This window comes from Sceloporus undulatus, chromosome 1 (genome assembly GCF_019175285.1).
Source record: "Sceloporus undulatus isolate JIND9_A2432 ecotype Alabama chromosome 1, SceUnd_v1.1, whole genome shotgun sequence".
NCBI lineage: Eukaryota > Metazoa > Chordata > Lepidosauria > Squamata > Phrynosomatidae > Sceloporus > Sceloporus undulatus.
In genome coordinates this window covers 338,223,888-338,240,406 of record NC_056522.1, presented here as the reverse complement: position 1 = coordinate 338,240,406, position 16,519 = coordinate 338,223,888, and the positions used below count along the sequence as shown (strand labels likewise).

Genomic DNA, 16,519 nt, shown 5'->3' with positions numbered 1-16,519 from the left:
CTAGAATCGTGGAAAGTTTGGAATTTAAAGTGCACCCCTACACACATTCCTGCGCCATTTTCACCTAACAATAAAAAAACGCTAAAACTATAAATATTTACATATGTACAAGGGAGGTGATGGGGGATGGTAGGGGGACAGCGGTGGCAGCGGCGACAGCTGTGGCTGTGCATTGCAGATTCAGCAAGAGCGCAGGGACCAAAGGAGAGGAGGCATCCATGATGCTGGTGACATTGGCAACGTGCAAGCGGACAAGGATGCCAACACCAGCTGATCACCAGCTGGCAGGAGACCACCTTTGTTCTTGGCCAGGGCGGGGAAAAAAGTTTAAAGGGGCTTGGGTGCTTTAAATGTGCACATATGCTTCTTCCGCCGGTGCTGAGCGGCAAAAGAAAAAAAAAGCCCCGTTTTTGGCTGCCCGTGCGGAAGCTACCTCTCTCTTTGCAGCGTCCTGCAAGGCGGCGGTATGGAAACTGCGGGTCAGAAACAGCCCCAGGTGAGGCCTCTTCACTGCCCCCCCATGTGGAAGCCCCATACACCTGAGCCATGCCCCCAGGGCGGGCGGTCTGGAGGCTCCGTATTCAGCAGAATACACCTCCAAGACGTCTTCCCCTGCCCGTCTGTATCCCGCCATGGTTTCATGCTGGGGAATGCTGTGGTTTGTAATTTGGTGAGGCGTTAGTGCTCACCAGCTGAATATTCCTCCCTAAAATGAAAATCCCAGAACCTCATAAGAAGTTCCCAGGACCTCATAGGAAGTTGCCAGGATGCCTAAGTTAGAATTATAGAACAGTAATTATGTAGTGTGAAAGGGTCCTTATACATCCAAATTCTCTGTCTGTGAAGTAGGCTCTTGCCTATCATTTCATTTTGTTTCTTTCATGCCGGTGAAAGCGATGAAAGTTTTGTAAGGATCTGCAACTGTTTTGCCTTCCTGTTAAAAGTCTACCTTCTTAACTGTCCTGAACATCTACCAGGGGTATGATGACAAGACATCAGTTATCTGTTTGGTAAGCTGCTCTAAATGTTATAGCATGGACATGAAGAACTATTTTTTGGCATCAAGCATGGGAAAGTGTAACAAAAGCACCAACTCATTTTCCATAATGTTTTACAGAGCTCTCCTCATACACAGCTCAAAACACTGTATTATTGGTCAAATGCCTTAAGTCTCAGCGCTTGTGTGTTAATCCCTACATTCTATAAAAAGGAAAGGAGGGAGAAGGAATCTAACGACACATTTAAGACTAACTGATTTATTCTGGCATGAGCTTTCATGAATTTCAATCTATTTCTTCAGCTGCATTGATGGGAGTAAATGAAAGCTCATTTTAAAATGAATCAGTTAGTGAATGATGCCACTATATCCCCCCCCCCTCACTTTCCTTTTTATTCTGATATAAAGTAGTACAGCTATCTCTTTGAAAATAGTTTTTGTGAAGAAGCTATAGGCATGGCTCATGCCTACAGCAATAGCCTCTGTGTTTACTTCTATCAGGAATGTGCAACTCATGATCCTACAGTTGTTTTTGGGCTGCAGTTCCCACCATCATTCACTACTGGTCATGATGACTTGGGCTGGTGGAAACTGCAGTACAACAATGGACCGTGGTTTGACCACCTTTGAGCTACACACTTTCTTGATACAATTATTCCTTCCTATTTACTCTAATAAAAAGGACCTTCTCAGGACATAGGCTAGACAAAACAAATCTATTCCTGACGTTGATATCTTACCCAACAGCCAAGGAGCGCAGGATTCCATTATGCCATCCTTGGCTGATTTGAGGATGGATTCTGGCAGTGGGATGGAGTGACGTACCATTGCACCATAAAGCCCATATTCTGCCATTACACTGCTCCTGCCCCAGCATTTCTCTCTCTTCCGCCATTTGGCCCTTCGATTCTGAAACCAAACCTACAAAAAGAAACATAATTGAGTGAAACCAATACTGTTGCACTTCAACTGTAAACAACTAGCAATTTACATTCCATACAGTTGGGAATGCTGTACTTTCTATGAAGCTTCATCTTTTTATGTTCCATCCACACAGAAAGTGCCTAGATAGGCACCATAGACCTAACTGCTATGGCTGGAAAAGGTGAAGACTTTCCAGTCTTTACTCCCATCAATGCAGCTGAAGAAATATATTGAAATTCTTCACTGGGACAATAATTTGAAGGGGGGAAAAAAGCTAAAAGCATTAATAAGAATTATTTAGCACCAAGGCCTTATTTAGGCAAGATTGCCAATTGCTACCCATGAAATGTAATCAGATTAGCAGTTATTTTGGACCAAATTGTAATTCAGAAGACCTAAAATGGCTTGGTTTATTTTTTGAAATTAGTATTCTAGAACATTATTTCATTCAAGCAGTTTTTCACTATTTTAATTTGTTAAAGATAAGGCAGAAGAGCATTTTAACATTAATTTAAAAATCGATTAACAAAATAATAGTTATAAAATGGTGCGCAATGCAAAGGTTAGTGAATCTGTATTGGGTGAAGTTTCCCCCTGTCCTGTATGTTATTACCCATGTCAAGACACACCACACACACAGGACAGAAAAGTATCATTCTGTATCCATGGAGCTAAAATATTCTGAGGTAAGAAAAAAGATGGGAGAAGCACCAGGAAACACATGAGAATAACAAATGGATGACAAGATCATGTGGAACACTTTTAAATGCGAGTGAAAGAAGCATAATGATTCCCCACTAAAAGGAAGTGAGAAAGCAGCCCAAGTACAGTGGTGCCTCGGGATACGAAATGATCGGGTTACGAAATTTCCGGGATACGAAAAAGTTGGATTGGCAAAAACTGTTTCGGGTTACGAAATATTTTTCGGGTTACAAAATTCATTTCGGCGCGAAATTCAAATGCTGCAAAGTGCAGCTATAGGCTTTCCAGTGCTAACGGAAAAGTGTTTCGGGTTACGAAATTTTCGGGTTACGAAAGGAATGGCGGAACGAATTAATTTCGTAACCCGAGGCACCACTGTATGCCTGTGCTAATGCAAATTTTTAAAAAGTTTATACAATTATAGGACCCCCTAGTCACCATGTATATAAAAGCTCTGTGTCATTTACACTTAAATGTGGCCAAAACAGCATGAGACTGTGCAAACAGAGACACAGTGAGTTCTCCATGGGTATTATTCTATGTTCCTTCAATCTCCATCTACTAGTTTTTGTAAAGCTTCATCTACCACTGGGGCAAGAATGGAGGAGATCTTCAATAGTTTCAACATAAGTGCCAAAGCTAAGCTGAGCTCCTTTGATATAATAATTGAAGTGGTTTCAAGCACTCTCCTGTCTTCCCATTGCCCTAGCAGTGCCATACTTTCCTGTAATGCCTGTCAGAATGACCCTTCATGAAAATCAGATGGGATCACAAGATGAAGAAACAGCAGCAACAGCAAGCTAAACAGTGGCATCCTAAAGACAGGATACTATTTTTGTCATTTGACACAGTTCAGCCTGTTTCTGCATCAAGAAAGTCTTTTTAATCCAGCATCATGTTCCCTCAGAAATCAAACAGATGCCTATGGGAAGTCCAACAGCAAGACCTGAGTGCAACAGCACCTCATCTTGCATTTTCTCTCTCATGTAGCTCCAGCACCCACTCATCAATTCTCCCCAACTGTCCCCCTCCAATTTTGGTATTGGGGGTGATGTTCCCCCAAAACCATACCAAAATGCCTCAAAACCCCACCACACCATTATTTATTTATTTGGGAGGCTTGTCTTGGCCAAAATAATGACTGGAAGTAATCTAGTGTCACTTCCATTTGGGCTGATATATGGCCAAAACCAGTAATAATTTGGTCCTAGGACTAGTCTGCACATCAGTGTACTATGCAAATTGATGCACATTTTTGCACATTCCCATTGACAGTTAATTGTCTTCACTTTCATTGGCAAATTCACATCCATTCACATTTATTCACCCTCCTTCTGCCAAAAACACACAGGCATCTGAATGCATGCGAAGCGGACGACCAAACATGTGATAATAATTCTGCAAATTTTAGCGAACACTCCCGTAAAAACCACAAAGTCTTTTTCACATAGTTTAAGGTGTTTTGAGGGGTGAGGAAGGGTTCACAAAAAACCCGAACTCCTGCAAATCATGTGTGGCCGGATCACATTCTATTAGATTGGAATGCAAAGTATTTTAAATGTGTAGACTAGCCCGACAGTGACATATAGGTGATAACATGGCCATTGTGATTAGCAGCTGTTGATAGCTTCATGCATTTGTCTAATCCCCATTAAAAGCTGTCCAACTTGTCAGCTATAATATCTCCTGGAGGTGATTTTTTTGTGTGTGTGCTGTATGAAGTACTCTTTATATGAGAGAGAGAGAGAAGTTTTCCTTGTGCATTGTCCAGCCTATCCTCCGCACGTCCTCTGCTTCATCAGAAACAGAGGGCAAACAGCAGAACAAAAGGAGAGTGTACATTCTTCCTTCCTCCAGCCCAGAGTTCCACTTTTGCCAATAATGGAACTGATAGTGTCACAAACAGCATGTCTTCCCAAGACCATGCCACAACTCCAGGGCCAGTCTTATGGCAAGGTTTTCCATTCTCTACAGCATCACTGAATAAAGCCATGTATCTAGCTCTGTGGGAGAGCGGGCACCAAACATAAAGGGGCACTGAGCTATAGTTGGGTTCTTGGAGATTTCTCATCCATGGGGCTGCCATGAGTCGAGTAGATTGGAGGACAGTTGACAACAACAACAATTGTCCACATGTAGAAAAAAGCAATTAACTATCACTAAACTTCTTTTTCTTCAGTTTTTACAGGTTGTTTGAGCATATTGGCTGTTTAAAAAAAATTAACTCCCACCAATTAGGTTTAAGAAATTTTAATTATTTGTTTCTACTGTAGTTTGATAGCATTCATTTAGCGCAGTAATTCCTAAACTCAGGTCTTCAGGTTTTTGGGCTTCAGTTCCCAGAAGCCTCTGCTATCTTGACCAATTGTCTAGTATTCTGGGAGGTGAAGTCCAAAATACCTGGAAGGCCAGAGTTTGGGAACCACTGCAAAAGGTAACTTTACTTTGAGGTGACATTAACATAAGTTACCACTGCAAAGACAACAAATGCAAATATATTTACATATCTAAGGGTGGGAGGGAGGTGCTGAAGAAACATATTTCTAGGGATTAATATATTCCACCCTTCACAAGCATCACTTTGGAAGGTGCATCTACACTGCAGAAATAATGCAGTTTGACACCACTTTAAGTGCTGTAGCTCCTTCCCATGTAGTTTTACAAGGTCTTTAGCTTTCTCTGCAAAGAATGCTGGTGCCTCACAAAATTACAAAGTTCTGTGGGATGGAGCCATGGCAGTCAAAGTGACGTCAAACTGTATTATTTCTACAATGTAGATGCAAATAGAGACTGAATGGAGCAAGGCAAGGGGCACCTTTCAACCCTTTCCCTCCTTCAAGCCATGACATGCCTTCTCGCTTTCCTTCTCTCAACAGTACTTGAAACCAATATTTGATGGCGCAGTTGTGTGTTTTGTGTGCCTTCGAGTCATTTCTGACTTATGGTGACGTGCTTGGTACGTTTTGTTCAGAGGAGGTTTTCCATTGCCTTCCTCTGAGGCAGTGAGAATATGACTTGCCCAAGAACCCTCAGTGGGTTTCATGGCTGAACAGGAAACTGAACCGAGGGTCTCCAAAGTCTAATTCCCTATTACTGCCTTTCTGTCTGGTGATTTTTGGCTCTCCTGTTTGGGATTTTCTCCCTTTATCGTTTACTGGGTGGCAGCACCACAAAGGGTGAGAGAGAGGCCTGTTTCCATGAGATAAGGAGGGTTTATTGAGCCCGGAGTGTGGCACATCCATGGAGAGGCCAACTGGGTGTTGTTGTTGTTGTTGGTAGTGGTGTTGTGTGCTTTCAAGTTGTTTCCAACTTAGAGCAACCCTAAGGCAAACCCATCATGGGGTTTTCTTGGCAAATTTCTTCAGAGGGGGTTTGCCATTGCCAATATCTAATGATATATTATATTAACAACAACAACATCCAGGGCTGAGAGAGTGTGACTTGCCCAAGGTCACCCAGTTGGTTTACATGGCCAAGCTGGGAAATGAATCCTGCTCTCCAGAGTCCTAATGCAACATTCAAAACACGACACCACACTGGCTCTGTGTTTGTGTGTTGTATACCTTCAAGTCATTTCCGACTTATGGTGACCCTAAGGCAAACCTAACAGGGTTTTCTTGGCAAGTTTCTTTAGAGAGAGCTTGCCATTGCCATCCGCTGGGGCTGAGAGAGTGTTACTTGCCGAAAGTCACCCATCAGGTTTCATGGCCAAGCTTTGTCATTGTCAAGCTGAGATTTGAACCCTGGTCTCTAGAGTCATAGTCCAATACTCAAACACTACACCATGCTGCCTTCTCTGTGCTGTTGTTGTTGTGTGCCTCCAAGTCTTTTTTTTACTTAGGGCCACCCTAAGGTGAACCTATATCCTGGGGCTTTCTTGGCAAAATTAGTTCAGAAGAGGCTTGCCATTGCTTTCCCCTGAGGCTGTGACAGTGTGACTTGCCCAAGGCCACCTAGTGGGTTTACATGGCCAAGCTTGGATTTGAACCCTGACCTCCAGTGTTATAGTTCAATGTTCAAACCACTACACCACCCCTGCTGTTGTTGTTGTGCCTCTAATTCTTTTTTTTTTCTTCTTTTTTTTACTTATGCGACTTTCAGGGGAACCTATGGGTTTTCTTGGCAAGATCCTCTGAGGTTGACAGAGCATGACCTGCCCAGGGCCACCTAGCAGGTTTCATGGCCAAGCTGTTGTGGTCATGTGCTTCTAAATATTTCTTTACTTATGGAGACTCTAATGCAAACCTATGACAGGGTTTTCTTGGCAAGATTTGTTCAGAGGATGTTTGCCATTGCCTTCCCCTGAGGCTGCAAGTGTGTGACTTGCCCAGGGCCACTTATTAGTGGGCTTCATGTCTAAGCTGGGAACCTCTCCCTGCCCTTAAAGCCTCCCTTTGGGAAGGAGCAGCCCCTCCTGTCATGTCTGCCTGAGGCCGGCTGCGGCCTAGCCTGGGGCAGTGAGCCTGGCAGGCAGAAATCTATTAGTGTGGCCTCCCCCATCTTTCTCTTCAGCTGAGAGAGAGAGAGAGAGGCCTCAGCTTTGAAATGAAAAATTGCTCTTGGTCTATTCAGGAGGAGGCAAAGGAAGAGCCGGCCCCAGGGGCAGCCGGGGCCTGATTGAAAAATAAGTTAATTTCAGTTTGAATCGATGGGCCTCAGGCACTGAAATATCACGGGAAATTAAAGCGGCTGCTCCCTGGGGAAGGCCGCCATTGACCCACGCTAATTAATGCCATGGCGGCGGCAGTGATGCTGAAGAAGTTCCATGAGGCGGGTGCCAGAGCAACACCATACACACTTATATACCCATACACAGCCACCGGCTTTTATTTTTTTTCTCATTTGACTAATTAGTCTGGAAAACGGGGTGTTAATTTGTTTAGGAATCTTTTTATTTTAAAGCTCCCCCTTCACTGCCCACCCGCCATTTTCTTTTCCAGGGAAAAAATGGAGTCTCTATTTCCCCAAATGAATGGCAATGAATGGCGGGGGCTTGGGCTGGCAGATGGAGGCCCAAGGGGTCACTCTGCAATCTTCTCCGGCTTGATTGCTTGATTAGGTCGTTAGCACATTAAATAAATAAATAAAATAAAAAATAAAAATGGGTCTGGCGCTGGCCCTGATGAGTGGGACGAGGCAGGAATCGCCTGGGTAATTTATCTTTTTTCCCCCTTTTTATTATTATACGGCAAACTGATTTGATTTCAATCTGCAGATATATATATGGAGGTGCCTTTTGACACCTGTTTAACATGAGAGAGCTGGCAGCTTAACCCTCTGATGGCTCAGGAAGAAGCCAAGATGGACATGATGGAGAAGAAGAGGAGGAAAAGGATCTTTCCCCTGAAGAATAATTTATATTTGGGGAGCAATAATAATAGTAATCATAATAAAATTTATTTATACTCCTCCTCTCCAATGAGATCAAGGCGGCTTAGTACATTAAAATATAAATACAATACAATAAAATCTCCCACAAACCCACCCACCCAACCACCATAAACCCAAAATTAATAACAATGATTATAATAAACAATACAATTAAAATTATTAAAACAAAGCAAACAGGGTAGTCAATGGGAGGCGACTGAGTAATCCGGGAAGGCCTGGCAAATTGAAGGAGGGGGCATCTAGTTAGTGTGGGCAATTTATTTTATTTTATTTTTATCCCTCCTTTCTCCCAAGGTGGCTAATAATGACTCATATAAAACACATTAAAACAACAATTAAAACCATTGGATTAAAATCAGGAAAAAATATTTTTAAAAATTACAAATATAAAATTTAAAATATACAAAGTGAAAAATTTATAATCTAAAACCAGTTTAAGGTCCAAAACATACTGCAGGAATTTGAGTTTCAGTCTGAGACTGCTTTAACTGCCCTGGCTCAGTGCTATTAGGGAACCCTGGGAATTGTAGTTTCTTTTGGCACCGGAGCTATCTCTGGAGAAGGCTCAATGGTCCAAAATACACTGCAGGAATAATGCAGTTTGAGACCATTTTAACTGCCCTGGCTCAATGCTAGGAAATTCTAGGAACTGTAGTTTTATGAGACATTCAACCTTCTCTGTCAAAGAGCTCTGTCGTCACAATAAACTACAATTCCCAGGATTCCCTAGCACTGAACCAGCGCAGCTAAAGCGGTCCCAAACTGCATGATTTCAATGTCTCGCAAAACTACAGGTCCCAGAATGCATAATTCTAACGTAATGCCTTCTCATTATGCGGCCAAAGTATGACAGCCTCATTTCGATCATCTGTACTAGTAAAGAAATTACTGGCTTAATCTGTTCAAGGACCCATTTGTTTGTTTTTTGGCTGACCATTGTATCCTCAACACTCTTCCCCAGCACCACATCTTGAATGAGTTGATTTTACTCTTATTAGAATCATGGAGTTGGAAGAGACCCCAAGGGCCATCCAGTCCAACCCCATTCTGCCATGCAGGAACTCACAATCAAAGCATCCCTGACAGATGGCCATCCAGCCTCTGTTTAAAGACCTCTAAAGAAGGAGACCCCATCACACTCCGAGGGAGTGTGTTCCACTGTCAAACAGCCCTTACTGTTAGGAAGCCCCTCCTAATGTTGAGGTGGAATCTTTTCCTGTAGATTGCATCCATTGCTCCGGGTCCTAGTCCCTGGAGCAGCAGAAAACAAGCTTGCTCCATCCTCAGTATGACACCCCTTCAACTGCTTAAGTTGCCTTCTTCACTATCCAGCTCTCACATTTGTACATGGGACTGGGAATACTATGGCTTGGATGATTCTAACTTTGGTGTTCAATTGTATATCTTTACTCTTTAGGATTTTCTCTGGCTCTTTTTTTTCCTGCCCTTCCCATTCATAGACTTCTTATTTCTTCACTATAGTCCCTATTCTGATTAATGTTTGATCCAAGGTATGGGAACTCTTAACTATTTCAATTTCCTCAGTCTCTAGATTGAATTTGTGCAGATCCTCCATAGTCATTCTTGTTTTCTTTATGTCTGCAATAGTCCTGCCTTTGCACTTTCTTCCTTGATTTCTTTAGTAATTACTCCAAGTCTGTGATGTTTTCTGCTAGTAATATGGTGTCATCCATGTACTTAAGACTGTTGATGATTCTTCCTCCTGTCTTCACTTTTCCCACATCTCAGTCTAAACCTGCTCTTCTTATGATATTTTCTGCATACAAGTTGAAGAAACAGGGGAAAGAATGCATCCTTGCCTGACCTTAACCATAGTTGCAGGAAAGTTAACACCCAGCCATGCAGAAATGCAGTTTGGCCTTTCTGTTCTTGGATATTGGTGGTATAGTTGGCCCTTCTTATCCATGGATTTTTTTATCCACAGATTCAGACATCCATGGTTTGAATTTTTTTTAAAAAAAGTATAAATTCCAAATAGTAAACCTTGATTTTGCCATTTTATATAAGGAACACCATTTTGCTATGCCATTGTGTTTAATGGGACTTGAACATCCACGGATTTTGTTATCCATGGGAGGTTCTGGAACCAAATCTCACTGGATAACATGGACCCCACTGTATTGTTTTGTAAGCTGCCTTGAAAGCCAATTTCTTTGTGAAACAATGACACCAAAAGTTTAATTTGACCTTAAAACCAATAAGATTTTCTGGGTAGGTTTAGGCAAAGAGCAAAACTAGACTGGCTACATAGACAGTTTCCAGGCAGTTGAAACTAGTTTGTGGGAGGTTTGGTTTCCCCTTGTATATGGTGTAGAAAAATCACAGGCTTGGGCAACAGTACAAAAATCTGCAAAACCTGTTTGTCAAAAAGACAAAAGTAAACAAGGAGCAGTCCATACTACCTCCAACCTGCTCTCGAGGGGAAAACTATTACCTCTCTCTAGCTCTAATGTTGTCTATCTTATTCTCTTCCAAGTTCAGTGAGCATTCTGAGTGCTAGGCACATATTCAGTGTGAATACAGATGATCATTTACCAAGAGGCCATTTACCACTCTGCACTTGTAATCTCATGTCATTAAGCCAGTTGCTTGTCAAGTCTAGGGGAATGTTTTAAGAGTCCACATCTACAGTGTGCTAGAAATTTGTAGTTTACCACAAATAGAGAAGAGAGGTGGTAATCTTAACCTTATAGATTTATATTTTACAGATGACTAGTTCATTAAAGGTTACATATGCTGCATCAAAGAAAATTTCCAGTTGATACTTATACAGAGAGAGAGAGAGAGAGAGAGAGAGAGAGAGAGAGAAGTTCATACCACATGGTTTTATATACAAAACCTAACCCAGCAACAGAAATCTGAATATCTAAGCAGGGTTACATGCACATAGACACAGATATTCATTGGAATATTCATTCAGTTGTTCAAATCTGATATTGTTTTGGATGCAGATGGAAAAGCCTTTCAGGAGACACTATGTGATGTTTAGAACTAAAGCTGGATGAGGTTACCATATAGTGTTGTAGATGCAAAAAGCACATTCTACTGAATGTGTGGTTGAAATTAATGTAGAATAGATACCAGAAGACATGCAGGGATATCTGTGCTGGCTATTTAACAAATACAAACATATTGGATTGCAAAAGAGGGGTCCCTGTTGAGATGCAAATGCTTTAAATTTCCTAGACTTTGAAAATCTCCCTACTGCCTCATGACCAGAAGGAGGCGGAACCAGCCTCCAAAAGATATCCTCCCCAACATACCGTCTGTACTAAGGACTGAAACAACATGCAGGTATTTAACATCTCAAATTGTTTTTTTTTCTCCTGTTTGGTTTATGATATCTTGCCTGATGAACTAGCCCATGGAGCTTTGAAACCTTGTAACAAGTATATTGTGTATTTTGGTTGTCCAGCAAAGGTATCACTGATGGATTTTTGTATGTAGATACCAGAAGATTTGTTTTAAAATTAAATGTGCATTCTGACCAGCACAAGCTAGCCTTACAAATCCTGTCATGCAAAATTACTTTTAGTTCTCAAGGAATCTTTCACTGAACACATCCTGATTCGTCTTGGCCCTTGCCTTTATTTTCAAATTCATGTTAATATAACACCAAAGCCAACAAAAATGTGTGCAAGCTTTTGTGATCTCCATAGTGTCTGTATGGTGTCATGGAATGGAACAGAAAAAGAAGTAGCCACAGACATTTTAATATGAGTTCTAGACTCATAAAATTCTAGACTCAGAGCCCAAGTCTAGCAGATGATATGATGATTTTAGATTTATGATTCTAGATTTCAGCTGGAGCCTCTACAAGAAACATTGGAGGCTGGTCCAGAGTGAACATGGAAAAATAGATGCAAGCTACAGGAAAAGAGATTCCATCTCATAAGGGCTGTTCGACAGTGGAACAAACTCCCTCAGAGTGTAGTGGAGTCTCCTTCCCTGGAGGTCTTTAAACAGAGACTTGATGGCCATCTGTCAGGAATGCTTTGATTGTGATTTCCTGCATGGCAGGGGATTGGCTGGATTGCCTTTGTGGTCTCTTCCAACTCTACGATTCTAGGAAAGTAAAGGTAAAAAAGTTTTCAGCTGTATCCATCCTTGATAAAGCACATCAGTTCCTTTACTGGTGGAAAGCAGAGAAAGACTTTACAATGTTTACAAGGCTGGAAATAATTTTTGAGATTGGACTAAGTTTTTTCAAAAGTTAGTGAAAGAGCAATTAGGTAGCTTTGGTGATAATTAAGTACAGTCACCTTCAAGTCACCTGTCAATTTATGGCAATTCCATGAATTTCATGGGATTTTCTTAGGAAAAGAATACCAAGGTGGTTAACCATTGGTGTGTGTGTTTGTGTGCCTTCAAGTTGCCTGTTGACTAATGGGTGACCCTATGAATTTTATAGGGTTTTCTTAGACAAGGAATTCTCAGAGGTGGTTTTGCCAGTTCCTTCCTCTGGAATATAATCAACATCTGGAATTCATCCAAGTACTAGCCAGTGCTGACCCTGCTTAGCTTCCAAACTAGAGATGATGATGATGATTATTATTATTATTATTATTATTGTCTAACTAGTGATTATTGTTATTACCATGTTCATATTTGCCTGTTACAGACTGCCAAAATAAAGCTGCTTCGGGTCTCTTTGGAGGTATGCTATTTAAATGATGCTTGGGTCCTAAGAGTCCGGAGGTCGCGCCAAAGCCACACTCCATTTCTAAGCACTGGAGTGCAGCTTTAGTGCAGCTTTCAGATTCTTAGGATGCATGCATCATTTAAATAGCATACATCCAAAGAAACCCGAAGCAGCTTTATTTTGGCAGTCTGTAACAGACCATTGTCTTTATTGTTGTTGTTGCTGTTGTCATGTCATTCTTCTCTTACCCACTAGGTGGCTCCATGCAATGAGATTAGTCCAGTATGTTTCCTTTTCTATTGGTATGCACATTAATATCCAAACATGAGAAGCCCTCTCTCTGAGGGGTTAACTGCTACATTGACAGAATGGGTCCAATACTGGCTGGAATCCAGTGTAGCAGAAATATCTGCATGTGAAGATATGCTACAGCAATATCATGCAATCCCATCCAGAATAGTAACACTGTGCTACACATGCCAATCACGGGTGGCATTGAGCAATGTAAATTATATGTAATGTGCAATGCATGATATCATGTACAATCTGCTGTGCACAACACACAACTGAAATATGTAATATACAACATTGTTGCATATGCAAGTCTGCTTTCATTGCTGTCAGCAGAATATATCTGTTTTGCTATGGCAAATAATTTGTCCCACACACATAGCTTTAGAAGATATCTGACATTTTCAAAATGCTAATCTTTTTCTAGAAACAGGAACTTTAGCTACATGACCACACAAAAACTGCCTAGGTTCCAAGGTAAGAAATCTATGAAAATGCCCTAGAGAATTAATGGAAAATGTATCCTTTGAAGAGGCAGATACCTCTTCTCCTGCAATAGCACTGTGCCTAAAGTAGAATGCTAGTGTCTACATATTTCTAACCTCTATTGTAGGATGAGAATCATGTGGCCCTCAAGATCTTGTTGAACTGCCACTCTCAGCAGCCCTAGCCAGCACAGCAGATAGTGAGGAATCAACATCTGCCATATGATTTTCCACCCTTTACTCTTTTGGCTTCTTGGTATGTAGTTCCTGCATCATTGTCGATCCAAATTTCTCCCAATTTATCAATTTATCAAATGAAACAATGGCCCATTCAGATTCCACAGGATGTGTAAAAGTTTCCAAAACAGTATCTATTATCAATAATTTAGTTTTCCTTATGTGTGCACTTTGAAGAACACTGAAGAGAAATTGTGTCATTTTTCAATATATTTCATTTATAGAAGTATAGATCTTCATTTGTAGATCTTTGTATTTAAAAAGAAGTGCCAGGAGTTACTACACATCACACAACTATTTACAGTGACAATTTAATATGTATTACTACTAGTCTAGATGGCTAGACTCAATCAGGGAGTCCATGGGCCTGAGCCTGCAAGACCAGAGCAGAGATGTAGGGGGTCTTGGAGATGTCTCATCCACAGGGTTGCCATGAGTTGAACTTGACTCAAGGGCAGCAAACAACAACAAACCGTATTAACTACAACATGCTTTTAACACTTAACCATTCTTGGGGTGTCCAAGGAACATATCCCATAGTGATTCACACTTTAATGCTATGTTGTCAGTGGTAATTGCAAATGCATTCTAAAAGATAAAAGATTTTTTTTCATCCTATATTATAAAATAGGTGGCTAGTTCCATCTGTTGCATTTGCCTACAAGTTCTATGACCCCACAAGCAAAATCACTGAATTCCTCAAGCTGCTGCAGATGAATGTAATCAAGACTGTAACTAGGCTACAATCAGAAAGAAGAAACATGAAGAATAGGTGCTGCTCATATTTCAAAAACCAGGAGGTCATGTAAACATCATGTAAACCTATTCCTAGTCTTGAAATTTTGCCTACTTTTGATACTTAAATACTGGGAATATGATGAAGGTGGGGGATGGAAATTGTTCTTGTGTCCTTTCTGTAGACAAACACAGAAATTATATTTGCCAGCATATACACAGGCACTCCTCCTGTCCGCCATCTTTGATTCTTAATAGGTTTAGAAGAACATGATTCAGATCTGCACCCAATCTAATACAATCTGGACTATGAACGGACTATGTGTGGAACTCTCTTCCACGGGAGGTCAAATCGGCCCACTCCCTGCTCTCTTTTTGCCAGCAGCTGAAGACATTTTTATTTAGGTAGGCTTTTGGTGGATGAATTTTACTTGTGTGGTGTGCTGTCTTAATGTTTTAATAGTTTTTACTGGGTTTTACTGTCTTAAACTTACGTTTTAATATTAAGAGTATTTTATAATTTTTTAGCTTTTGTAATTGGTATTTTAGTTCTTTAAAAAATTATTGTAAACTGCTTTGGATCCCATTTTGGGAGAAAGGCGGGATATAAATCTCTCCAACAAACAAACAAGTAAACAGATAAATAAAATGAATCCAGAGAAGGAAAATAAACCAGACAGATTTCAGAAATGTAGCTTCAGGGGAGTTTATGCTAGGCATCTATAAAGTTTGCTGTTTTTCAAAGAGCAAAAAATCATTTCTAAAAACTTGACTGCTAAATCCTGACAATTGATTACTTGGAGACAGGTTTGTATATTTTTAATTGTATTGTTTCAAAATTTGTAAGCCACTTTGTGTCCCAATTGTGGTGAAAAAGCAGGGTATAAATTATTATTATTATTATTTCCAGCAGCAGTCTTACCACTTAAATTTAGTAATACACCATGAAGAACTAGAGAATTCTGAAGGATATTTTACCTGAATTGCAACTGATGAGATCCTTTTTGACAAGCACCCCATCCCTGTTTAGGCATTTTGGTGATTTGGGCTGGTATTGGAAATGTCCATGTTATGGGCCTGTACTTCCTACTCTTAGTCTTCCACGGCTGCATTCCCAGGTGTTTTGGCAGGGAGTAGGAACAGGCTGAGGTCCTATTTAACCCCACCAGAATAAAAGCTCTACCACCATACTTATGCAGCAGGTCCTGTGAGAGTGACACCAGTCCACTAGGCAGTAGTGCAAGGGAGCTTTCCTGATACATCCCCTCCAACCAATCAGTGGTTGTTTGGGTCAGGGCAGAGCTGCACACAATACCATCTGGCAAATGATGGATAACCTGAGGAAAACGTTTGCAGTGTTTGTTCAGTGCTGTAACACTTGCAATACCTCCTTGTGAGATGATGAAATAAGTTATGCTAGTGTAACCCCAGGTTATACTTGCGTTACATCACCAGGAAGATTCTTGCCATTGACAGCTGCTGCCACCAGTAGATTCAGAAGTCTTTGTTTCTGCGCTACAGTTCATGCCCCTGCTGCCTGGTACTTTTTTGCCAATGTCTTGAGTATGACCACAAGCTGCTGCCTCTTCAGGGGCTCGGTCAGGTTTCTGGTACTATAATATGGCAGCATTTTAGCCTTTTTTGCCAGAGAGCTCTGGTGCTACAACAAACTAAATTTCCCAGGATTTCCTAGCACTGAAACAGGGCAGTTAAAGTGGTTTGGACCTCAGGCGGGTTACAGACCGCCAAATAGTACGTATACAATACGTACTAGGGTTAGGAAGGGGCAGTGCTTACGCACCCCCCTAACCCTAATACGTATTGAATACGTACAAGATGGCAGCGCCCTGTTCATACGGGCGCTGCCATCTTGACGTATCAGACGCTGAGCATCCGTACACGTCGCGTCCTTTGTGACGTAGCGAGTATGCTCCTGGTGCCTCGCTACATCACAAAGGCGACTCAAAAAGAAGCTCCATTTTGGAGCTTCTTTTTGGGTCTGCACGGGAGCCGCGCCGTGTGGAGGCTCCGGCTCCCCTGCGGACTAACTGGCGGTGGCGGCAGACCGCCGCAAAGCGGCGGTCTGTAACCCGC

The 16,519-nt window shown here is 41.4% G+C and overlaps 1 protein-coding gene and 1 long non-coding RNA gene across 2 annotated transcripts in view; one reads left to right on the top strand and one right to left on the bottom strand.

Moving 5' to 3' along the window:
- Positions 1-16,519, bottom strand: part of VSX2 (visual system homeobox 2) — a 35,623-nt gene that overhangs the window by 4,606 nt on the left and 14,498 nt on the right. The window contains 1 exon segment of the mRNA XM_042460379.1: positions 1,738-1,918. Within this exon segment, the coding sequence (XP_042316313.1) occupies positions 1,738-1,918 (181 nt within the window).
- LOC121919596 lies at positions 11,210-15,298 on the top strand. Its single transcript, XR_006101517.1, has 3 exons — positions 11,210-11,329; positions 13,582-13,709; positions 14,322-15,298. It is a non-coding gene; the product is annotated as an uncharacterized LOC121919596 (long non-coding RNA).